Source organism: Aquarana catesbeiana, linkage group LG01 (assembly GCF_042186555.1).
Source record: "Aquarana catesbeiana isolate 2022-GZ linkage group LG01, ASM4218655v1, whole genome shotgun sequence".
Taxonomy (NCBI): Eukaryota; Metazoa; Chordata; class Amphibia; order Anura; family Ranidae; genus Aquarana; species Aquarana catesbeiana.
In genome coordinates this window covers 128,090,047-128,117,250 of record NC_133324.1, presented here as the reverse complement: position 1 = coordinate 128,117,250, position 27,204 = coordinate 128,090,047, and the positions used below count along the sequence as shown (strand labels likewise).

General features: G+C 41.5%; 1 protein-coding gene across 2 annotated transcripts in view; it reads left to right on the top strand.

The window, feature by feature from the left end:
* The window catches only part of CMYA5 (cardiomyopathy associated 5), an 88,673-nt gene that overhangs the window by 43,297 nt on the left and 18,172 nt on the right, over window positions 1–27,204 (top strand). For both annotated transcript variants that reach the window (XM_073623715.1, XM_073623707.1), the window contains exons 8-9: window positions 2,519–2,668; window positions 7,423–7,569. In XM_073623715.1, coding sequence (XP_073479816.1) covers window positions 2,519–2,668; window positions 7,423–7,569 — 297 coding nt within the window. The remainder of the gene's footprint in view (window positions 1–2,518; window positions 2,669–7,422; window positions 7,570–27,204) is intronic.

Below are 27,204 nucleotides of genomic sequence, written 5' to 3'. Positions count from 1 at the left end.
TCAGATCTCTCACATAAGCAACCAAACAGCCAAGTGAAGGAATTTCACAGCAGGCCGACAACACTTCTGCTAATTGAGAAGCAGTGGCTTAGCCTTGTCAGCCTGCAACAGGAAGTGCTGCTACTGGCAGGATCGCCAAGAAATAAATCTTGCAAAAGATTCCCAAAAAAAGGTTTGCTTAAACGGTAAGGCATAAAGTGAAACATACGACAAAGTAGATTTAGGGCTTACATATATTTTAAAGCCCAACTCTGGGAAATTTGAAAGTTATCCCTTGCATTGGGAAATCCGAAAATGACTGGACTGTGATGTTTTCCACAAATCAGATCCCAACATACAGTTGGAATGTGATTGGTGATTCAGGAAGAAAACGGTGAGGAAGTTACACTGCTAATGCCCAAGGTCATACGCTCGTAGGTTCTGTGCCAATGAACTTTGGGCTTGTGTCGATTATAACAATTATACATCAGTTTGGGACTTCGAAGATCAATCACGATTCATTGGCAGGTGCATTGGACATGCCTTTGACCTCCTTCTGGCCTGCATTTAACTTGTTTCAGGTTGGTTTGCACTCCCATAGACTTGTATAGGAAAGTGAAAACCGTCTAACACAAACAAAAGCTTGCCAACACAGGCCAGTACTGCCCTTCTACAGACCCATGAGGTTCTCTGTGTGTACTGTAGAAGCAGTGGATTACAGAGAACTCTGTAGTGGGAATTGTCTGGTTTTAGCACATCTGCAGTATGTGAAGTTGATTGGTTTCGCTAGTTATCTGAAAGTTCTCTACAAGGAAAACAACTGAGAAGGTGAGTTTTTAGTCTGCATCTAAACACATCCAGAGATGAGGCCTCCCAGACTTAGCTGAGTATTAGGTTCCCAAGAAGAGCAGCTTGGCAGAAGATTTTACGACCTTATTAAGCAATAATGTTTTCAACTTCTGGATTACCAATGTACATTCCCACTTTACAGCTATCATAAAAGGACGCCTATAATTTGTAAACAGTGACAATAATAAAAGCATATCTAAACACAAGAATAAAAACATGATATATTCCGGTTCACCAGTTCTTAGACATGTTGACTTAGTTTCAAATTTTGCAGGCTGTTACACATCCTTTATGTTCCCCTGATGATGCTGCCAGTAACACATTTCCAGGGTGACAATGTTTACTCACTGTTCTGTATCTACTGAGGAGCAGTGTTCTCACCTTAGGACTGGTATTTTAAGACCACAGAACACCCCCCTCTTCTTTTCCTTAATATAGGAGGCAGGGGAGTATCCATAGGGGTCACAATTGCGATCTGGCCCCATGCTCCAGGGGTCCCGTGCGGCTCCCCTGTACACCTTAATAGGAGTCGCAGTTGGGTGGCGGCATATAGAGGAACTGATGCCCTCCATTTTCCTCCTGCAGATGCTGAAATCCTGTTTCTCCTCCTCTCCCTCCTGCAGGCATTCAGCAGCTACAGGAGGAAAATGGAGAGCATCAGTTTCTCTATATGCCGCCCCCACCACCCCTCCTATCCAGGTTACTTATCTCCTACTGCCCCGGGCCCCTGTGTGCTCCTTTGGTCCCCCCTTTCCCCCACAATGAATTATTGGTAGCATTCGCTCTTGTGTCCATTTATAACTGATGAATAGTAAACTGTTTACTAGGCTTCAGTTTGTGAATGGACGGGAAGCTCTGTACAGAACTATTCCTGTCCATTCATTCTGTGCAGCTGAGGCTGTGTCCTCAATCTCCTTTCTCTGTCTCAAAAGTGAAACATCAAAGGTCTGTTTAGACCTGTTTAATATTGTAAGAATAATAAAAAATAAAATTGTAAAATAAATAAATAAAATAAAATTGTAAAAAAAATAATTACAAAATAAACTACTGAAACCAGGGTTGCAAAGCTCACAAAACTGTGCTTATTCACTGTTTATAAATAAGCACATTTTTTGTGTGAAATGTGTTAACAAGCAGATACTCTGTCTCCTGTATTTGATGTGCTGTTAATTTTTGAAGACTTAATGCAATAAATGGTTCATACGGATCTATAGTGGTGTGCAGCCATTCCTTCTGATGATTACAGTGTTTGCGGTGGCGAGAAGCACCCACATGAAAGGTTACACAAAGTTGATAGTACCTCACCTGGAGCAGTGTTTCTCTTCACATTAGACTTTGGTGAGCCAATAGTCACTGCCAAAGAGATACAGTACAGAACATTCGATAATTGGCATCTTGTGTCGTAGTCGTAGAATGCTTTGCTTTCCAGTCAGCCTCACAGAACAATGGATAAATTATAAGGAATCAAGCCAATGCCACTAGGTAGAAGCAAGCACCCATTAAAAGCAGGATATATTTAATGGGAAAATCATAATGCTAAAACACTAGCTGTACAAATTAAAATAGATATTCAACAAATAGAAGTATTTAAGACCAGAAAATCAATGCATGTATTTCATCAGTTTATTTAGCTGTTTGGCTGGAGTAGTCTTTTTTGAACGTTCTGTAACATTGTTCAATCATTTTGAAGTTCCACAGACACCGAAGTTAAAAACACAGGAGGCCAATTCTGCCACCAGCACTTCCATCACAGTGTACTGGACATTGAGTGAGGAAGATATCATTGATTATTTCCAGGTCTACTGCATGGAGGAGCCTCAAGGAAATCGCGATGACAATGGTGAGTGAAATGTATTTTTGTTTCTGTTGATCTATAGCATTTGGGCACTATGCTATTATCCTATGCTTGGTAATGCATCAGCACTCATTTGAAAATTATTAATTGTATTTTTATAAAAAACTTTAAGGATGATCAGTCAGGAACAGTCATTTGAATTTGAATTTTCACCCTTAAAGCCCAACTTCAGACAAAATATTTTTTTTCCATTTGAAACAGACTTGGTAAAAGTAAATACTTCCAACCAACATTTATGGTTGTTTCTTGTAGATTTCACTGCCATTCCTGTTCTTCTGATGACAGCAGGAAAATCAATAAGGAGGGCAGATGACACTGGGATGAGAAGACAGGAATAATAACCTTATAGAAGTTCTAAACCTTTTCTATTTTACAGAAAATATGTATTTCAATAGGAACTGAGAGAAAATCTCCCCAATGGGGACACAGACTGGAATTAAAAAATAAACTGACAGCTGACTGACCCATTCCATACACGCAGAGATTCTTTCCTTTATACCATTCTAACATCTCACTGAAGAAGTACAAACAATCTATTGTAGAAAAATGATTTTAAGCTAACTATAGGTTAAGAACTGGAACCCAAGCCCCATCCCATATACAGAGAGAAAAAACAAAGAGGGTGCCCCAGGGATTTTATGGGCAAGGGATGAAACCAGATAAAGGAGTATGAAGCATGTGTAAAAAAGTATTACAAAATGTATTGGTTTACAGACGTACAATTACATATAGAAATATTAAAATCAAAAGCTGATGGTCATGCTACAACAATCTACAGCTAAGTTCTGAATCATGAGGTGGGTCTCATAGTAGGAGGCCAATCAATTTACATGAATTCAGAAATCTCAACGTGTTTCGGAATACGTTTGAATTGTTAAATTCCTTCTTCAGGGGATGATTTGAAGCAAGCTGTGTTATCTAATAACACAATGGCAGAGAAAAGATCATCAAATCAGTCATATATGTATATATGTTTATACATGGTATTGAGATAGAAAATGTATAAGCAACAATTAAGAGAACAGCATGGGGGTAAGGGGGACAATCTCAATTTTCTATCTCAATACCATGTATAAACATATATACATATATGACTGTTTGATTTGATGATCTTTTCTCTGCCGTTGTGTTATTAGATAATACAGCTTGCTTCAAACCTGAAGAAGGAATTTAACAATTCAAACATATTCCGAAACATGTTGGGATTTCTGAATTCATGTAAATTGATTTGCCTCCTACTATGAGACCCACCTCATGATTCAGAATTTAGCTGTAGATTGTTGTAGCATGACCATCGGCTTTTGATTTTAATATTTCTATATGTACTTGTATGTCTGTAAACCAATACACATTGTAATACTTTTTTTTACATATGCTTAATACTCTTATCTGGTTGATCCCTTGCCCATAAAACCCCTGGGGCACCCTCTTTGTTTTTTCAAACAATCCATTGTAAGACATTTGATTAACGCCACAAGCTCTTGCATCTTTACACTATTGAAATATCCTACACTGCCCTTTCTTTCACTGGTTTCCTAAGGTTGAGGACATAAGGGTAATAGAAAGCCTGACTAGTGTCCTGAGTAGTCCAGGGAAGTAAACCTGTAAAATGTGGTTCCATTGGACAGCAGGCACTTGCACTATGGAATTCCAGCAAATACTTGCAAGCTCAATACATATCAAAGTTCATAGTTGCCCTGTGCACTGTTCGGTACTTGCGAAATTTGCACTAGCCATTTGTGCAAATGCTAAACAGTATGAGAGAAATGTGAATAGACAATGTGTTAAGCTGGCCAAAGATTGTTTTAATCTTGGCGGGGTTCAGAAGAGACTGGCCGAGATTTGAACCGTCTATTGGCCGTAGTTGCAGTAATGAAAATTGCACCATCTATGGCCTGCTTTATAGCCCTATGTGGAAATGAGTGACTTGTACAGACAGATTCATAAAGTCCCTCATACCCGGTGTCGGGTAAGGGAACATGGCAACTCTCCCCTCCCATCCCCCTTTCCCCCTCGTCCTCTCTCTCATGACTCCAACCCCCCCCCCCCCCCCTTTTTTTTGGCTCAAGCCCTCATAATATATATAAGTGCAGGGGACTCTGGTCCATGTTATTCATCTTACTACTGTAGACTTTATTTCAGTTCCTGATTCACAAAGTAAGTTCTGGACATGTATTTTACAAAAATCTGTTACTTTACCCTCTTACAAGGAACCATGTGTAATGATATCTAGACCCCATGACAGAAGGAATTGTCATATGTTTTTCTCTTTTTGTAACTTTGTGTCCTTACTTTTTCAATTACATTTTTGTATACTTGCTTTTGTAAACATTTATAAAATCATTAAAAAATGCAGAATGCAAAAAAAAAATTGTTCCCAAAAAAAAGTTTTAGCTGGAATTGGGCTTTAAGCTGTTTTAACAATGCTTTTAGTTTTCTTTAATGTCATCTATTTTTTGTGTGATTTCACTTATCCTATCACTGCTCTGTGAATAAAAATGAATGAAAAGATCTAGTAGCCTCTAAAAGATAAGGCTGCTCTCCTATAACAATTCGCAAGTAGAGATTTAGTACAGATTCTATTGGTGAATGGTTCTCTTTCTATACCAGGTGTGCTAAATGCAGTTAATATGAGTTATGGCTGTAGCTTTACACAAGCTTTGGCAAATTTCAATTAGTGCCTGCAAAAAGCTCCCACTCATACCTATGCTACATACTGTTTGTAAAATAAATCAGTGTAAATATCTTTTTTTATCAGAGTTGTTGCAGTCATGTGATCAAGAACTTTGGCTTCCCTGTGTCAGTGAGCGGCTGCTACAGCGGATAGGAGGGAGTGCCGACATAGGGGATGGTGGAACAATGGGAGCGGGCAGGTGATGTCACAGTTCTGTGTTTGAATTCAGACCCATCCTTGATCACATGACTGCACCAAAGCTGATAAAAATATATACAGTATCTCACAAAAGTGAGTACACCCCTCACATTTTTGTAAATAATTTATTATATCTTTTCATGTGACAACACTGAAGAAATAACACTTTGCTACAATGTAAAGTAGTGAGTGTACAGCTTGTATAACAGTGTAAATTTAATGTCCCCTCAAAATAACTCAACACACAGCTATTACTGTCTAAACCACTGGCAACACAAGTGAGTACACCCCTAAGTGAAAATGTCCAAATTGCAAATTGGGCCCAATTAGCAATTTTTCCTCCCCAGCATCATGTGACTTGTTAGAGTTACAAGGTCTCAGGTGTGAATGGGGAGCAGGTGTGTTAAATTTGTTGTTATTGCTCTCACTCTCTCATACTGGAAGTTGAACATGGCACCTCATGGCAAAGAACTCTGAGGATCTGAAAAAAAGAATTGTTGCTCTACATAAAGATGGCGTAGGCCAGAGATATGCAATTAGCGGACATCCAGCTGTTGCAAAACTACAAGTCCCATCATGCCTCTGCCTCTGGGTGTTATGCTTGTGGCTGTCAGAGTCTTGCTATGCCTCATGGGACTTGTAATTCTGCAACAGCTGGAGGTCCGCTAATTGCATATCCCTGGCCTAGCCTATAAGAAGATTGCCAAGACCCTGAAACTGAGCTGCAGCACGGTGGCCAAGACCATACAGCGGTTTAACAGGACAGGTTCCACTCAGAACAGGCCTCACCATGGTCGACCAAAGAAGTTGAGTGCACATCCTCAGCGTCATATCCAGAGGTTGTCTTAGGGAAATAGACATATGAGTGCTGCCAGCATTGCTGCAGAGTTTGAAGGGGTGGGGGGTCAGCCTGTCAGTGTTTAGACCATGCTAAGGTGTTTCTATGTCCCCCTGTCCCTTAGTTGCTGCTGGAGAACTGTATTAGGAAGTTTGAGAAAGTGAGAAATGTCCTTGTGTTTTTACATATTTACTAGAGTATGGAGTATCTGTACTGGAGTTTACTGGAGTATCCCACAACCTCCCTGCTTCCTATCCTAAGTTCAACCTACAATAAAGCATCAAAAAAGATATCCCTAGACTGTTCATTGGGCCAAAAAAGTGATTGTTACTGGGTGCCACTGCCTGGCTGCTACTACACTAGTAGGACAAAATCAGCGGGCCCTATTGTGGGTGAGCGCTTCATGAATAACAACCTCCCAATATCCAGACCCTTATGCTTCCTTAAAGTACACATCATGATAAAAGTATGGGGGTTGCCATTACTGGGCACCTTATGAAAATACTAGTTTCCTGACTGTACCTGGCTTTAACACTTTGAGCCACAGACCGCAGACATGCATACTTTAAATCAGTGTCAGCAATGTTAGCCTACATTATTCTCTCATGACAGATGAACACTCCTTCAACCTTTATACTTAATAAAAAGTAGACCACCTTTGTAGCAGCGCCCTAACATTTACTGCTGTGATAAATGTGATAATGCATGACCTCTATTTAACTCCATGAACGTGAGTCAACAATTTAGCTATGATGGGCCCCAAGCCTACTGCATTTCCCTGTTGGGAAGAAGGCTGTCTGGCCAGGAACCTCCGAATATAAGATTAGGATTCACAGAGCAGAAAAACAAGATGGATTGTGTCCACACAAGTCATTATAAATTCAATTTAATACTGAAGTAACATCCAAGGCTGTGTCTATACTGTTCTTTATATTGTCTCAGGTTTGCAGTTATGTCACCCATGATGTATGACTCCATATTACTAGCAATGAAGCTTATAGTGTCTTTTGGGACATTTTCTCACTGCAGGGCTGCTGGAGGAATACAGGGTCACGGTGAAGGAAAGTTTCTGCATTTTGGAGGACCTTGAGCCGGATAAATGTTACAGTGTCTGGGTTATGGCCGTAAATAACACAGGCTGCAGCTTACCCAGTGACAAGTCAATATTCAAGACTGGTATGTGCCACACTCTTCTTAATAACAGTTGTAAACATACCTTGAAGGAATGAAATGCCAGAACATTATGTGGAGATACATTTTTAAGCTGACAAATGCTGCAGAAGTACAAGTATTTATCTGTGAAAATGTGCCCTGAAAAAATCAATATAAATTTTTTGCTTCATTTTCGGGGATGGGGGAGTGGATAGTGCTTTGGCACACAGCAGTTCTCTGACTACATATACATTTCTGTCAATGTCTGGGGCTGCATTTTCATGCTGCATTCTCTTACACAGGTACAATGGATAGGCATAAGAAACAACAAAGTTCTATTAGGACCAGTCAGGGCTGCTCTTAGAAACCACAGGGCCCCATATAGCCATCTTGACAGGCCCCCCCCCTCCCAAAAAATACAGCTTTCTATGCTTCAGGTACGAATGAACAAAGTGAGTGATCAGTACCAATTACTCATTGTGTTCATTTAGGAAAGGAAGGAGCTGGTAAATGTGACATATTTACCAGACCCTTCCCCTATTCTCCATCCTGAAGGATCCTATTGTGTGCTTGCAGCTGCCGGTAGCAAGGAGAGGAGGGAAGCAAGTGCACTGCGGGGGTGGGGCACACAGGGGGGCCTGGGCAGCAGGGGGAAACTTATGGTGCACAGGGAGGGTGATGGGTGGGGTGGTAGGGGGCAATTACTGTAAATGATCCCCTGTATGGCTCTCTGCAGCAGCTGAAAGCCAGCGGGGGAGAGGAGAAGAAGCCAGCTTTCAGTTGCTGATACAGAGAGAGTGTGTAGTAAAAGTAAACTTTTTATGGAAACCTACAGACCAGATCAAAACCAGATCAATTGAGACTGTAAGAGGTACGGGGGGATTTGCTTACAGATAAAGGACAATTTGAGCGATAGGAAAGAGGCCTGCATTTTGTGTTTTATTGCCCTGTATTTCTCTTTCAATCAGTCAGAGATAGTTGACCTTTACTAAATAAAACTGCTTGGGCAGGTAAGGGGTGACTGTAGATGAAGGCAAACTATGCAGTTTTGACTAAAGTTGGATAATGCCCTTCATATAGGGGTAGGCTACTATGTACCTCCTGCAGCCTGGCAGAAAAAATCCCAGAAAAACTCCCAGACAGGGCTTTATTACATCCTACCTTGTTGCTAGGACATTGCTAAACTCCCAGTCATTACTGCTTATCCCCACCATCACAGGAGTGAGCTCTCAACCCCCAGCACATGTGTGCTGCACTCCTGCATCTCCTCCGTTGCAGCATTGTTGAGCTCAGAGCTACTGTGATGTGTGAGGGAGCGTGGGATTTTGAATCAGCTGAGAGTGTGTTAGCGATCTCTAAATAACAAACAAGGAGGGGATAATGACATCTCTGGGAGTTTTTTGGATAGGCTTTGGGGGGGGGGGGCATGTAAATTGCCTACATATATAGCAAGGGCATTATTTAACTTTGGTCAAAGTTACACAGTTTGTTTTTATCTACCTGCATAGGTAGTTTTTTGGTTAAAGTGAAGTAACTGGCTGGGAGAAAAATACACGGCAATACAACAAAATGCAGGGTTCATTCACATGACCACGAAGGGCTGTACACCAGCCGACTGCAGCATATTGCACTAACCATTGCAGCCGGCAGGCTGTATAAATCCATGCTAGGCTGATAGATGCTGCGGCTGTGCACACATCTGTGGCTGCTCATGAGTCCCTGTGCGCATGTAACTGCTCAGATGACCATTGAGATACTGTGCCTGTCAGACTCTCATTGATCTGTACAGGCTGTTGCATTTGTGTGAATGAACCCTATGATTACAACAAGAAGGGCTAATGCATTTATTTTAGGCACATGTGGTGAGAACCAGCTAATGAATCAGAATGTAAAAGAGTTTCTGGTTGAGAGTCTATTGCTGGCCATACACTATACAGAAAATCGGCCGAACCCATTTTCGAAAAACGAACGTTCGACCGTGACCGCAAACGATCGTGCCATCATATAATGACCGATAAATTGTTCAGTGGACATGAATAAATAATTTTTTGTTCGTTTTTTTACATATACCTAGTGCAGACAGTTCGGACGGGAAACACATTAACCTTGCAATTTATCGTACGTTCGGCAGAAATTTTCCAAACTTCCCGTTCGTTTTTTTCCCACAAAAACGTCACAAACGATTATCGATTTGTGCCCATTAACTTGCCGAAAAACGAACGAAGTGTCTATACGAACGATTTTTCGGCCGATTTTTCGTATAGTGTATGGCCAGCATTAGATGAAAATCCTCACAGGTGGTGTGAGCTATACCAGGAGATCATTGTGCTAGGACAGGGGCACACAACTGCAATAATCATCGGTGAAATCATAGGATGAAAATTCACTAGGCCCATGAATCATCTCATGGTATAAGCTCTCTGTCCAGTCAGAGAGATCAACTATATTCCACGAATCTATCTTAATGCGAGAATGCTAGTTTAAACACGTGGTATCTCTTTTTTTAGTCCAATGTTTATTTTTGCAGTCAGATTAACAAGTTATAGTGAGGCTTATGGTTAGAGGTTAGGGGGTTAAGTTTAAAGATTAGTTTAAGAGTCAAGTTTATGGAACGGATTACAGTAAATTCATAGGCATGCGCACAGGGTGTGCCAGGTGTGCCTGGGCACACCCTAATCACCACGTGTGCTGCAGATTCCCCCTGTTTAGACCCCTGATATTTCACCAAACCCCTCTAATGGGGCTCCTAAAGAAATGATCAAAAAAATCATTAAAAAATAAAATTGTAAAAAATAATACAAAATAAAATAATGAAAACTATTGACTCCAAACTCTGCTCTACTGACAACGTCCACTGCCCTTCTGACACCGTCCACTGCTCTACTGACACCGTCCACTGCTCTACTGACACCGTCCACTGCTCTACTGACACCGTCCACTGCTCTACTGACACCGTCCACTGCTCTACTGACACCGTCCACTGCCCTTCTGACACCGTCCACTGCCCTTCTGACACCGTCCACTGCCCTTCTGACACCGTCCACTGCCCTTCTGACACCGTCCACTGCCCTTCTGACACCGTCCACTGCTCTACTGACACCGTCCACTGATCTACTGACACCGTCCACTGATCTACTGACACCATCCACTGATCTACTGACACTGGCAGTATATATACACATGCACACACTAATGTGTTTAAGCTTTGCGGTGCACACCCTAGAATGCATTAAGGTGAAAAACCTTGAGGGTTTACAACCCCTTTAAGGTGTGTGTTATGTTAGTACAGAAAGAGCAAAATACTCAAATTGGACGGTAAAATGCAATACATTGGAGCAAAACGTGTTAGAAATGCTTTTAGTATAAAGTTTTTTTTATTGTGTCGGCACATGAATCTAGCTTTAGTGACAGGGGATAGGTTCATTGTTTTTTTAAGGGCAGGTTGAGTGGTTTAACTACCGCCTCCAATCATCATGTTAGCTTGAAAAAAACCCAAAAAACTAAAGGCCCTTTTTAGAACAGCCCCTCAACTCTGTTCACATGACACGTCTGGTCCAAGTCTTCTCTCTTCTAGATTGCAAAGTGGGAGGGCCCTTTTTGGGTGCCCACATTGTTTCCAGGCTGATATAGACACTCTATTGTTCTTGGTTGTCCATCAGTAGGGTACTTATAGGCTCATGATGAGGGGACTGGTCTGCAGTTCTGAAAAACGTGCTGCAGAAGGTCACATGATGACAGACTTAGGTAAGTAAAAAAATTCATTTTAAATTTTAGTTTTTTAAGGTTAATGAATAGGTGGAGATTTTACACTTCCCCGTAGATGGGCTATAAAATTAGGAAGAGGGTCAGAGTTAATTGCGTGAGAATAAAAGTTGGAATTAGTGATACTTAGGGGCATGGGTGCATACAATGATGTTCAGGTTGGTTTTGTCATTGAATGATCTGCAATGCAGACCTGACACTGGAAAGGTATATACTGCTTATAAGAAATTCAGCATTCTGTAAAAAAAGATACTGTTTTCTTGTCCATGGCTAGAATTGTCATCCCCCTCCATTGGAAGGAGACAAGCATACCCTCTCTTGGGGAGTGGACCACTGAAGTTGACTCTATCGGGGACCTTGAATGTCTGTTGGCACAGGAGGTGGGTAGGGAAGAACAATTCTCATTAACGTGGACCTCATGGTCTATGTTCCGCTACTCTGAGTTCCTCACCTGGACCACGAGTGACTCAGTACACACCACTTGTGGACCCCGAAGGAGTATATACACTTTTTCCTTCTGTACTCCAGCTTCTGCATACTACCTTACTTTCTCTGTTATCTTTCTTTCTACTTTTTCTTCCTATGCCCCGAAAAACTGTCGAAGTGTGATTCACCGTAGTGACCCCCACAGCATACACAGGAGTCTTAAACTTGATCCCGCAACTAAACTTATTATGTATTTTGAAGATCTCTGTACTCGGTCATAAGTCGTTTTCTAATCTCATGTGAACTGGAATATTACCGGTATAGACATTTTCTTTGATCCAGTAAACTAAGATTTGAACTAAAAAAAGATACTGTGATCCAACAGGATCCAAGGATTTAAAGTGTATCTAAACCCAAAAATAAAAACCCTTGGTGGCTACAATCACTCCTCCACTATATCTATGGAGGAGCAGTGTAACCTGTGATGTTAGGCTGGATTCACACCTATGCAGTTTTAGTGCTTTTTGCAGTTTGCAGATTTGCACTACAGTCCCTTTAACATGGTTTCCTATGGAACACGATCTGTGGAGGAAATCTGCAAAATGCAAAAAGCACTAAAAATGCATAGGTGTGAATCCAGCCTTAGATGGACTTTATATAAGTGAGCAACAAATTTAAGCCCAAGTCCAGTTAACACTTTTTAGGCTGGATTCACACCTATGCATTTTTGGTGCTTTTTGCATTTTGCAGATTTGCACAACAGTCGATTTAACATGGTTTCCTATGGAACTTGTTCTGTGGTGCAAATCTGCAAAATGCAAAAAGCACTAAAAATGCATAGGTGTGAATCCAGCCTTAAGCAGTTAGAGAAACAGTTTTTTTTTACTTTAGGGATAAAGGTTTTAAGGAAATGAAGAAAAGCCGACCACTGTAAGGCTCCATTCACACTAGCGCCTTTTTTGATGCATTTTGCATTTTGCAGAAATGCACGGGAATTTTTTAACATGGGTTCCTATGGAACATGTTCACATCAATGCCTTTTTGTTTCTCTGCATTTTTGGAAAGGGTCGGGGACTTTTTTTCATGCAAAAAGCAGCGTTTTGCATGTAATGGATTTCAATGGACAAGCATCAAAAACGCAAGTGCACCGTTTTTGCAGCGTTTTTGATGCGTTTTTGATGCGTTTTTGCCGGTTTTTTTTTTTTGTTTTTTTTTTTAATTTTTTTAAAATTTTTTTTTAGACTATAAAAAAAAACTGTAAAAAAAAAAAAAAAAAAAAAAAAAAAACGCAAAACGCAAATCGCGGCAAAAACGCCGCAAAAACGCTGCTCAAAAACGTGGCAAGCATGAAAAAAAAACCTCCAAAAACGCTCAAAAGCAACATGCATAGGTGTGATTTTGGAGGTTTTTTTTTCATGCTTGCCGCGTTTTTGAGCCGCGTTTTTGCCGCGTTTTTGGAGGTTTTTTTTTCATGCTTGCCGCGTTTTTGAGCCGCGTTTTTGCCGCGTTTTAGCGGCGTTTTTGCCGCGTTTTTGCCGCGATTTGCGTTTTGCGTTTTTTTTTTTTTTTTTTCATTTTTTTTTACAGTCTTACAAAAAAATTACAAAAAAAAAAAAAAAAACGGCAAAAACGCACCAAAAACGCACCAAAAACGCATCAAAAACGCTGCAAAAAAGGTGCACTTGCGTTTTTGATGCTTGTCCATTGAAAACCATTACATGCAAAACGCTGCATTTTGCATGAGAAAAAGTCCCCGACCCTTTCCAAAAACGCGGAGATACAAAAAAGCATTGATGTGAACATGTTCCATAGGAACCCATGTTAAAAAATTCCCGTGCATTTCTGCAAAATGCAAAATGCATCAAAAAACGCGCTAGTGTGAATGGGGCCTAAGGCTCGATTCACACCTATGCAGTTTTAGTGCTTTTTGCATTTTGCAGATTTGCACTACAGTCCATTTAACATGGTTTCCTATGGAACACGTTCTGTTGTGCAAATCTGCAAAATGCAAAAAGCACTAAAAATGCATAGGTGTGAATCCAGCCTAAGGCCTGGTTCACATCTATGCAGGTTGCAGTTTGCATATTCTGGGTGTATTTTGCATTTTTCAATACACGTTTTTGATCCATTGAAGTCTATGGAAAAAAAAAACAGGAAAAAAGTCCCTGGCCCTTTCAATAAAATGCACAGATGTGAACGTGACCCATAGGAAACCATGGTAAATGGTCTGTAGTGTGTTTCTGCAAAACTGAAAATGTACTAAAAAATGCATAGATGTGAACAAGGCCTTAATCAGGGGTGAATGGTTTTCTCAACTCTCCAACTGACATATTTTCAATACAGCTTGGTTACATAGTAAGTCAGGTTGACTAGTTCTACCAATAGAAAAAAATAAATATACAGAACAAATAAATAGAAAACCTCCATATACGTACTCAATACTATACCCACAGCTGATCCAGAGGAAGGATAAAAAACCCTATATGAAGCATGATTCAATTTGTTCCAGCAAGGGAAAAATAATTCTTTCATGTTCCCCTGTAAGTCAACTGGAGGCGATATCTCTTTTACTCCAGGCGTAAAGAGTGCCCCCTTGTCCTTTGTGATGACCATAAAGTCTTTGTTAAAGGAAGTTGAAAAATAAAAGACTTTGGGCCCATTAACATCAGCCACATGCTACAATGATACATTTTAGTGTGCGGACTAGGGTCCCTTGTGTGCTGGCGGGCGGTGCCTTGAAACAACTTGTTACTAGTCCAAGCACTGTTTACCTTTCTTTTTTTCTTTTTTTTTTTACTTTATTGAAATGTCAAAGTGACACTTTTGTTCATTCCTAATACAGGCAGTGATTTCAGGTGAGCGCTGGTGCATTGCAGAAAAATGCATCATGTGTGAAGAGGGCGCATAGAAATTGATTGTTTTCTATGTGCCTTTAAAAAAGACAGTCACTGCACATAGTGTGAATGGGCCTTTATTGGCATGATGAGTGAAAATACAATATTCCAGAGAAGTTGGGATGCTGTGTAAAATCTACATAAAAACAGAATGCAATGATTTTCAAATCTCATACACCCATATTTTATTCACAAAAGAAAATAGAAAACATATCAAAAGTTTAAACTGAAAAAATGTACCATTTAAAAGGAAAGCTAAGGTCATTTTGAAATTGATGCCAGTAACACATCTCAAAAAAGTTGGGACAGGTCAACAAAAAGCTAGCAAAGTAAGTGGTACTAACAAGGGAGAGTTGGAAGAACATTTTGCAACTAATTAGGTTAATTGGAAACAGGTTAATAACATGATTGGGTATAAAGAGAGTATCTTAGAGAGTCAGAGTGTCCCAGAAGTAAGGTTGGGCAAAGGTTCACCAATCTGTGAAAAGCTGCATCTAAAAATTGTCAAACAATTTTAGAATAATGTTCCTCAACTTAAAATAGCAAAGACTTTAAATAAATCATCAACAGTACAGAAAATCATCAAAAGATTCAGAGAATCTGGAGATATGCAATATTGGATGAATATTGGTGATCTTCAGGCTCTCAGACTGCACTAAACACAGGCATGATTCTGTGATGGACATCAGTGCACGGGGTCAGGAACAGTGGCAGCTGTTGCTCAATATTTTGGGGGTAGGCGACAAACAAACCTGCCCCTCCTCCCTCGCACATACCAATCACCCCCCCCCCCCCCCCGTGAACAGGCTGGCCATGGTACTCACACTTCTCTTCGCTATCCACAACTGCTCCAGTTCATTCGGGCTGCTGCTGTTGTTTATGCTGTAATCTGCTGCTATAGGCTCTGGAGGATGATGCCCAGCATGAGCTCCATGGGGCCGGGAATGGCGACAATCAGTCTTAGGTGGCCGATGCTGCTCCTGCTCGCAGAGGGGCCTTTGCTTCTCCTCATGGCCGAACAGGAAGTGGGTCCTGAGACCCGATTGGCAGAGAGTCCTAAGTCCCTGGCTAATCGGGTCTCAGGTCACTTCCAGATTGGCCGGGGGGAGAAGCAGAAAGACCTTAGCAAATATTAATTTGCTAATGTCACACAACTGGGTGGGCTAAGGGGGCAGTGCTCTGCACCACAAGCCCACCTTTTTGTTAAGCCAATTAAAGCCCCAGGCTGTAATCAGGTGCTTATAAAGGAATACTTTAGAAAATAACTGTCTGTGAACGAAGTTCGCCATCCAACAAAGCAAGCTAAAGCTCTATCATTAGAAGAAGAAGCCAAATCTGAACATGATACCGAAATGCTGCTCTGGGCCAAAGCTAATTTAAAATGGTCTGTTGTAAAGTGGAAAACTGTTCTATGGTCAGGCAAATTGAAGTTTGACATTCTTTGTGGCAACTGCGTTCTCTGGACTAAAGTGGAGAGGAACCTTCTGGCTTATTATCAACGTTCAAAAGCCTGCATCTCTGATTGTATGGGGGTGCATGAGTGCATATGGAATGGACAGCTTGCACATCTGGAAAGGCACCATCAATGCTGAAAGATATATCCAGGTTTTAGAGCAGCATATACTCCCATCTGTAGGAAATCTTTTTCATCTCCTTCCATATTTCAGCAGGACAATGCTAAACCACATTTTGCACCTATGAGAACAGCATGTAGAACGTAAAGAGCAGTAGAAGTAGAAGCGTCCGGGTGCTTAACTAATTAACTAAAAATATTTGGCGCATCTTGAAACCAAAAATACGGCAAAGAAGACACAGGACTGTTGAGCAGTTAGAATCCTATATTAGCTGAGAATGGGACAACACGCCTCTTTCAAAACTATGGTAAATGGTCTCCTCAGTTCCCAGATGTTTACAGAATGTTGTTAAAGGAAGAGGGGTTACTGCATTGTAGTAAACATCAACCTGTCCCAACTTTTTTGAGACATGTTGCTGCCATCAATTAAAAAATTACAATCATGGCAATTTTACCTTGAGGAACAGTATTCTGAAATTGTTTGACAATTTTTAGATGCAGCTTTTCACAGATTGGTGAACCTCTGCTCATCTTTACTTCTGAGATACTCTGACTCTCTAAGATACCCAATCATGTTATTGACCTGTTGCCAATTATACTATTTAGCAAAATGTTCTTCCAACTCTTCTTTGTTAGTACCACTTACTTTGTCAGCTTTTTGTTGTCCTGTCCCAACTTTTTTGAGAAGTGTTGCTGCCATCAATTTCAAAATGACCTTATTTTTTCATAAAATGGTACATTTTCTCAGTTTAAAAATGTCATGTGTTTTCTATTTTCTATTGTGAATAAAATATGGGTCTATGAGATTTGAAAATCATTACTTTCTGTTTATGTAGATTTTGCACAACGTCCCAATATTTTTGAAATTGGGGTTGTAGAAAAAAAGCCTCAAAAATGAAAGCAGACACCTCATCGAAGGAATTCTAAGGTTTAGAGGCTGCAGACATGAAAAATTATTGAGGCCCTGTTGCATTTATCTATTTTATTTATTTATCTGTAAATCACCTATACAGTATGAAAGAATAGAGGAGTGGAGGTGCGGAGGCAATTGCCGCCACTTGCCTGCTCGCACGTAGACGCCTGAGAATTGGGGGTTGGACTATCTCGGCACTTGGTAATTATTCACAGTTGATAGATCATAAAATATATAAATTTTAATGAGTATAATACAAAAATATACAATCAATATTAAAAACAACAGTATGTATAAACCACAGTTAACAAATTACTAACGGGTGTCCCCGTAGAGTTTCTGTTGGGGGGGGGTATACATGAAATTCCTCAACCGGTTTCGCTATGAAAACCGCTTCTTCAGAAGGGGTGGTCTATAAAACAATTAATATTTTTATAGCAATGTACAAAATACAGCAAAACAGTTTAAAAACATAATGCATTTCATAATATCAAAGGAGAAGACTAGACAGTATGGATTTTCTGGTGCAAAGGTTGCACGTAGAAGCAGTCAGGTCATAGCAGACACTAAAGACATGTACCAGATGTTTCAAGGCCTTTCACTTGTTGATATAAAATATGTTCTTCACATATGTAGAATTAAGCTATTTAGTTTTGTTTATTTTCTCCAGACACTTACAAGTGTGTAATGTCAGATTAATATCAAAATGCTGTGAGTAATACAAGCAGAGCAGGGTCAAATAAGACAGTGTGGGAGGCTGGCTGTAGTGTTAATCCCAGTGAGGTGCTGAATGACAGGACACAGCGGACACAGTGTGTATCAAGGCCGGGTGTCTACTGTTCATCTTTGCTACACATAATTGTGCCGTGTGCAGATGGTTCCTGTCCCCCCACACCAGCAATATTGACAAATGATACCAGGCCCTTAATTCACTAAGCTATAACATAAGTTATTATCTATATTGTAGTTATTTTCAAGTTGGTGATTGCTATTTTCAGCTCTTCTTGGTGCCATTAAGATTAACCTTCTCTGTTTGTCCTGAGACCAATGTCATTGGGACACAAAGTAATGGGGAATCAAACATTTTGAATTGTCACCAGAACAGGAGTAAAAGTATAAATCTTCCATTCAGAACACTTGTTGGGTGACTACTGTCTAAGAAAGGACTTCCCTCAGTTTGGAAAAATTTACTTTCACTTCCTGTTGTGTTTGTAGGACTGGAATTGAAGGAGAATATCCTTGATGTGGCACAGACTGGCACAGGCTCTATGTATACCCTGCCTACATTTACCGCAGCTGCTGGAAAACGCCGGCCGTCAAAACGTTCCTTCCCTGAATGTGATATTTACACGTTCAGGAGAGGGAGGTTAAAGATCATCTAACCGTGGCAGCTCTCCTAAACTCTGCTAAAAACCTAAGGGTACATTGACACATACTGTAGGCTTTTATGGTGTTGAGTTTAGAAGCTTTGGCAACAAAACACCAAAAGCTCCTAAACTTAAGTTTAGGAGCTGCTAGTGTACATGAAAAAAAGTTGTTTCTAACTCTTCCCTACACTATCCAAAAGTAGAGTTGAGCTCCAATCCAAACCCACCTGAGTGAGCCCACCAGGAAGCTGCCACCTGTACTGGGTAATTCATAATTGGCCAAGGCAATCCCTGCCCTGCAGGGATTGGATTTACTCCCCTGGACACAAGCATTCTGGGTTGTATGCCCATACACATGCACATGTTTATGCAAGAACCAGCACATACCCATGTACAGCCATTGATTTCTAAGGGCGTCTGTACTTGGCACCTGTGGTTCCCGGGCAGGGACATATGTCCAAACTTTATGTCATACTGTTCCAGGCACCTGTGTGCATGAGGCCTTAGATATATTTTTTTCTGAATGCAAGAAGGGTAAGTACATACATTTGCCTTGGTATCCACTTCTTGCAATAACCCAAACATCAGAGTTCAGACTGGCAAGGACAAGCAACATTTGTTCTTTGCCAGTTCCAAGGAGGAAGTCAGGTATGTTACAGTGTTCATGAGCTTACAAGAAACATGCTGATATTACTGACAGCAGTTAAGGCTGTAAGCGGGTGTAGGGTGTAGCGGCTTCACTGACTTTATAACCAGGCAACGTTTATTACCGGAGAGATGGTGGTAGAAAGAGTATTTACAGCAGTAATGCAAGTAGTTTCACTCCAGACATGGAGGCATAAATACACAGCACAGTCACTTCTGATGTAAGCAGTAGTTATATTCGACAGCACTATAGTCACTTCTCACTGACTGACACAGTATAACCCCTTCCCGCCGAGCGTACGCAGATGTGCGTACTCGGCTTTCCGGGGTTATACCGGGATGATGCCCGCAGCTGCAGGCATCATCCCGGTACCATTGTTTAGAGCGGGTGATCGGCTATCCGAACATAACAACCGATGCATCTAAAAGCCTGTTATACTGGAGGAGTGGGAGGGGACGTCCCCCCTCCCGCCGCTCTTACCGGGCCTTCCGTTTGATCGGGAGGCCCGGTGACCAATCGGCTGCCTCTGGCAGCTGGGGGCGGGCTGGAATGAAACTGTGGGCGGCTTTGTTCCAGCCTTCTCATTGTAAACGCGGAAGCGACGTCATGCCGTCACTTCCCGTTTACTCGGCTGCCAATGGCGCCGGTTTTAAAAAAATACACAGTATTCAGAATCGTCGCTTTCAGCGATCTGAATACTGTGCAGTGCAAAGGAGGGATCGGGGGTCTTTTAGACCCCCGATCCCTCCATAAAGAGTACCTGTCACCACCTATTACTGTCACAAGGGATGTTTACATTCCTTGTGACAGCAATAAATGTCGTCAAAATTTTATTATTTTTTTTAAACACAATTTACAAATATCAAAATAAATAAGAAAAAAAAATTTTTTAAAGCGCCCCCGTCCCCGCGAGCTCGCGCAGCAAAGAAATCGCATACAGAAGTCGCGCCCGCATATGTAAACGGTGTTCAAATCACACATATGAGGTATCGCCGCAATCGTCAGAGAGAGAGCAATAATTCTAGCACTAGACCTCTGTAACTCTAACCTGTTAACCGTAAAAAAAATTTAAAGCGTCGCCTATGGAAATTCTTAGGTACCGTAGTTTGTCGCCATTCCACGAGTGCGTGCAATTATAAAGCGTGACATGTTTGGTATCTATTTACTCGGCGTAACATCATCTTTCACATTATACAAAAAAATTGGGGTAACTTTACTGTTTGGATTTTTTAAAATTCATGAAAATGTCCCTTTTCCAAAAATTTGCGTATAAAACACAGCTGCACAAATACCGTGTGATATAAAATATTGCAACAATCTCCATTTTATTCTCTAGATTCTCTGCTAAAAAAAATATATATAATGTTTGGGGGTTCTAAGTAATTTTCTAGCAAAAAATATGGATTTTAACTTGTAAACAACAAATTTCAAAAATAGGCTGTCATGAAAGGGATAAACCCAAGCACACAATGCGTATCTGTAGAGGCTGATATTCACACATGTTACCCGGTAACAGCGGTATTCCTTCAGAAGATGGATATAGGCACTTGTCCCTCCCTCACGGCGAGGACACCTGATTTATTATCCGCAATGGGGAGTCTTTCATCCGACCAGGACTGTTGATACAGGACTCCAGAGGAACCCTGAGCTATCCCTCACAGGCCGGAACACTCCCTATCTTCTCCTAACTCTCCCTGACAAGCAGGTTCACCCACCCCGTCTGTATACACACGTGAACTCAACTAAACATGGCTGAGCTTTCCTATATAAGATAGCCACCCAAAAATGGCCGACCAAATATCTCGAGATTTGCTTGTCCTATCAGGACACCAGACTTCTCCAAAATGGTGCTGGAGACAATATAGAGGCCAAACAGCTCAGAACCTAAGTACACATAATAAACATATCAAAGAGGCTGGAAGTGAGAATATACACTTGTTAACCCACTACCTCCTGCAGCCAGCTAGGCTGCCCTGCACACAGCTGCTTACAAGCCTATGAAAATCTGCCTGGGGTTTCTCTCTAGAAAGGCTGAGAGTTTTAGTGGTAGAATATGATGCAGAGTGTTAAAGTCACGCCACAGAATATATTCCTTAAGAGATCACGCACAAGGCCACAAGGGAGCCTTACGCTCGATTCACACAGGGGCAACACGATTTCAGCGCGACTTTGCAAGGCGACTTCAACGCGACTTCAGCGCGACCTTAAGCAAATTACAACGCGACTTCAAGTCGCCTCCAGGACAGGCGACTTTGGCTGTGGCCAATCACAGGATAATCAGCTCTCTGGGAGGGAGGGGTTTGCCTGGGCAAACTAAATTTTTTCCCTGTAAAGTCGCTTCAATGTAGATGGAGATCCGACTTGGAGGCGACTTCCATTGATTTCTATGGTACAGGTCGCCTTGAAGTCGGATCGAAGTAGTACAGGGAGTACGCTCTGAAGTCGGAGCAACTTCAGTAGTGTCAATTAAGACGCTCTGATTCCCTGCAATGTAAATCTCTTCTTGGGGCGACTTGGGGCGACTTGAGGGCTTACAAGTCGGATCCCAAGTCGTCCTAGTGTGAACCGAGCCTTACAGCATTCATGAGCACCCCAAACACCTGAAAAACTTCCCTGGGACCCACAGGTGCTGCTTAAAACTGGCCATTGACAGCAATTATAAGATGCAGCTATTTTCAGGAATAAAGCACATGCACGTGAGTATGCCTGAGCACAAAATGACTGCACTTGGGGCATATATCTGTTTTATGCAAGTGCTGACACATATAACCATATAGCTGCATCTTGTAATTGCTGCCAATAGGTAAGGTGAGTGTATGCAGCAGCTGTGGGTCCTGGGGAAGTTTTTATGGAGGTTCCAGACGCTCATGCATGCTGTATAGCCCCCTTGCGACATTGTGCCTAAACCCTAAAGACAAAATGGGGGGGGGGGATTTACTAAAACTGGTACACACAGAATCTGGGACAGCTGTGCATAGTAGCCAATCAGCTTCCAACGTCAGCTTGTTCAAGTAAGTTTTGGCAATAAAACCTGGAAGCTGAATCAGAACCCAGAATCTGCACCAGTTTCTGTGTGCAATAATTTTAGTAAATCCTCCTCATTTTGTATTATACATTTATATTTAGTATTAAATGTTGGTAGACTTATATATTTTTTTCAATCTACAAGCCTTCCTAATGAGCTTTAGGGCAAACCTGTGCTCACTGGAAGGCAAGTATTTATCGAGGTGGGTGTCATTCAGGAGAGTGAGGGAATGAAAGGACAATTGTAGAAAGGTATGGTTGTCTATATGTGATGCCCTCTTCAGTTGGACATATTCACTATCCTTTCTCTTCCCTCGCATTATTCTTGGCCACCAGGAGTGAAGGGAGGAAGTTCCAAATTGCAATTTTCGAGCTTACATAGCAGCAGTTAAGTGAACTGGTTACTTTTCTCTGGAGGGAAAAACAAAGGTTCACTTTCATTTCTAAATCTGATACTATGATGTCATTTTTATGTTTAGACTGTACCTCCTCATGAGGGCCAATAAATCAGCAGTTCCTTCAGTTTCATGATATGTGTGAACGTGAATAGGCTGCTAGATATGCAGCCTAGGCCTCTCAATTTACCATTCATCAAAGATTGATTTCAAAGATGGATTCTTCCGTGCCCTTTATGTGTCCTCTGCTGGGGTACTATTCCTGAACCCCACACTTCTCACACAGTCCAATTATTAAACACTTGAAAATCACCTTTTAAACTGTGCAGTCAGACATTCTTGGTGTTCCTGGTGCCAGTATCACATGTACTATGGCTGCTAACAAACTGGTTTTAGAGAATTATCAACAAGGCAGCCGAGATAGTATTGGCAGCAAGTATGGAAAGAAGGTTTTCTTGGAACGTCCTACGACTACTGACAGAGAACTGAGATGGGCTAATATGGACTGAGAGACTGGCATGATGCAATGGACTTTATGAAGATTGCTAATACACAGTAAGGAGGGAAAATGGTCTGAAATATAAGGGAAACATCTGAATATTGACATGGTTTTACCCATAGAGCATGCCACCTGTAGTAGAGAGGGGCAAGCTTGTACTGTTTTCATTCTGGTCCTCAATAATCAGTTATTCTTCAGGGAATGTGTAGTGATTAACATATACCACTATTATACCAGATTTGTAAAGCACCAACAGTTTACGCACGCTTTACAAAATAAATGGTAACAGGCCTAGTAGCTTACAATCGAATATATATTTTCAACATATATTATGCTTAATATTAGAATTTTGAATGATTAATATGTATTCATTTTTAATCTCCTTGATATGAAATGTTGTATATGATTATTTTATATTTATGTTTTCTAGACAGAAGTTAGGCTAGGTTCACACTGCGGTGCGGTGCATTAAAGCACACATTTATTTCACATGTTTATGGGCTTAGGCTTGGTTCACACTGCATGCCGATGCGGCTCACAGCAGGGGTCCTTTGTGTCCTTGTTCACCATTTCAGGTCCGATTTCAGCCCGAATTTTAGGCTGAATTCGGACCTGAAACAAACCAAAAGACGCACAGGTTTCCTGTGCAAATTCGCACAGGAGCCGCATCGGAGATATGTGAACTGGCTCCATAGAGAGACGGTCACAATCTCCCGCTATTGCGAATTGGAACCCAGTAGTGTGAACCCAGCCTTAGGCAGCCTATTCAAAATAAATAGGCTGGCACACACCTTAGTGGCCCACAAAGCAGACCTGCACCCTTTTCGACAGCACACCATGCGTTAATGCATTGCACTGCTGTGCAGTGCACCTCTGTCAGTGAGGTGAATAAATGGCCGCACCACATCACACCATTGCAGGTCACGTGCAGTTTATAGAGTTGCGGGAACGTGCATGGGAACATGCACGTTCTCATACCGTGATGAATGAAGCGTAATGCCGTGTACACACGGGCAGACTTTTCGACCGGACTGGTCCGACGGAACGAATCCGTCGGACAATCCGACCGTGTGTGGGCTTCATCGGACCTTCAGCGGACTTTTTCTGTCGAAAATCAGACGGACTTTAGATTTGGAACATGTTTCAAATCTTTCTGCGGAACTCCGCCGGACCCAGTTCCTATTGAGAAATCCGCTCATCTGTATGCTAGTCCGACGGACGAAATCCGACGCTAGGGCAGCTATTGGCTACTGGCTATGAACTTCCTTATTTTAGTCCGGTCGTACATCATCACGTACGAATCCGTCGGACTTTGGTGTGATCGTGTGTGGGCAAGTCCGTTTGTTAGAGAGTCCGTCGAAAGTCGGAAAGACTGTCGTACCTTTGATGCCGAAAAGTCTGCCCGTGTATACATGGCATTAGAGCTTCTTTCCCATGGAGCTGGTCCGATCTGAGCAGATCTCTTGCTGATTCCGAGCTATCAGTTTTCTGACATGCTCGCCCATTCGGTTTGTGTCCGGCAAACATGGGCAGACTGGTGATAGCTTTACAGGCAGCAAGATCTAAATGGACTTATGTCCATTTACATCAGGCAACTTCCAATTCCTCACGTTTAGTTTCAGAAAAACTGAAAAGGGATGCAGTCCTTTTCTGTTCTTTTTACCAGACCTGGACAGACTCAGAGGTAGGTGAGAGGAAGGCCATTTACATCAGCCTGCCCATAGAGCTACATGGAGCTTGCAATCAGGTTGGCCTAAAAAACTGACAGGCAGACCTGATTGGAAAGCTTGTGTGAAATGGCCTTTAGGATACTGGTCTCCATCTACATGTTTTTTCTATCAGAAACTTTTTTATTGAATTTTTGTTCTAATGCCGCGTACACACGACCGGACTTTTAGGCATCAAAGGTCAGACGGAACAAATCCGTCGGACAATTTGATCGCGTGTGGGCTTCATCAGAACTTTTCTGTCGAAAATTCAGACGGACCTAGAAATAGAACATGTTTCAAATCTTTCCGACGGACTCGATTCCTATAGAAAAAAACGTTCGTCTGTATGCTAGTCCGACGGACCAAAAACGATGCTAGGGCAGCTATTGGCTACTGGCTATGAACTTCCTTATTCTAGACGGGTCATACGTCATCACGTTCGAATCAGTTGGACTTTGGTGTGATCGTGTGTATGCAAGTCCGTTTCGTTGGAACTCCGTTGGAACTCTGTCGGAACTCCGTTGAAAAGTCCTTTGCAGTTGAGTCTGATGAAAAGTCCGGTCGTGTGTACGTGGCGTTACAGTACACAAAAGCAAAACAAAGGGAGGGTGAGGGAAAGGGGCAAGTGAGGTGTAAGACAAAAAGGTCTGTCACACATTACACAGTAATGCAGTACATTAAATTAAGATTAGCATCAAAGTAGTATAGACATAGTATGACATTCAAAACAAGTATTGTACTAGGGTGTCAAACATATTTAGCCTACATAGCAGTTTACAAAACGGGAACCCATGACAATTACCAAGGGATAAATGGAGATAACTGTTTATGCATCCAATTATCCCAAATAGAGTGAACTGAGTGTCTGAGTTGCCCTTTGGATTTGCAGATATAATGTCTTAGGCTTGTTTGGTAGGGGATGTCAGGGGAAGTCTTTTTTTTTTTTTTAGATCAATTTTTATATTGTTTTACGGTCAGTAGCTGAGAAACATATATTCCTCAGCTTCGCCTCAAAGGCAAGGCAAGTGGTGTGGTTGCAAATTGCTGAGAAACAAACTTGATGAATATTGCATAACCTCTCCTGAATATTGTTGGGGCAGCAACATACCATATGAAATAAATTATCAGTGTCAAGGTGACAGTGGGCAAGTCTCTGGGGGTAGTTCACAAGACACTAGCCATGTCCTCCAAAATAGAGGGCCTTTGCTCAGATATTGAACCTATCCCTGTGTAGACCATAAATGGGTTATTCATTGATCATCATACGATAAGTAGCCTCCAAGTAAGAATATGTATACTCCAGATATCAGTGACTTAGTTGATAGACTTCTTCCTCCAATCGGAATGGCATAATTTGTAACAAGGTGGTGGAGAGCAAAAAGTGCTGCTTGGGCAAATCCAGTTCTGCCTATAGAGTAGAGAAAGGCTTTAAAGCAGAGTTGTCATATAACTGAGATAGTTTAGTGAGTCCTAATGTATAATTGCACCTTTTATATGTTTACCAAAAAAAAGCCTCCTGGTGGGCATTTTGGGAGCATCGCTTCCTAGGCTTTAATGCCCGGGAAGGGATGCGGCTTCAATATCATGGGACCACTGTAATGGGCTCTCACAGTGGTCACATAATCGGGAGCCTGTTCCGCTGGTTCCCAATTAGAAGCCATGACTGAGAGCTGTCAGTGGCAGCTCAGTCAGTGTGCTGGGAGCACGCAGTGAACGTGCTGTCAGTGCTGCCATGGACACATATGTTCTGCCTGTGCCTCAGTGTTAAAGCCCACTTTTTGGCTGCCACATATATCCGTTATGTGGTTGGCAAGAGGTAAGGAACGGAACGGCTAAAACTTAAATTTTACACACAGTTAGATGAGTCAGAAGAGTGACTTCTTCTTTAACCTTCTGCTCTGCAGGTCTTAATACATGCTGTGCTTTCTATTAAAAACATCCTCCATCCCCTTTGACACTAGTGCCATGTATGTACCCAATATTACATTTTTATATAATAAATAATTTACAGAAATGGTAAAAAGATCATTGTAAAGGTTTTTTTCTTTAACTTTAGCTAAAAGTGACCATAACATTATAGTTTGCCCTAAAAAAAACTTCATCACAACCAAATCTACATTGAAAAAAAATCACAGTTTTTAAAAAAAACTAAAGTGGTTGCAACCCTTTTACGAGCCCCTTCTCACTATTGCAGCCATTTACCGTATGCATTTTAACATTTGGGATGCTGCGTGCATTCATTTTACATAGACTGCCAATGTGGCATAATGCATCTAAAACTAGACAAGAACCATTTTTTCTATCACAAGACACAGATAGTGCCCTATGTGCGCTGTGGTGTTCACCAAAGCACAAACTTTTGGGTGTGTTTGGTGTGCCATTCAAATTGACAACGTATTTGAGCACTGAGCAGACAGGCTCTATTATTTTTTTCATCCTTTGATCCGAGAA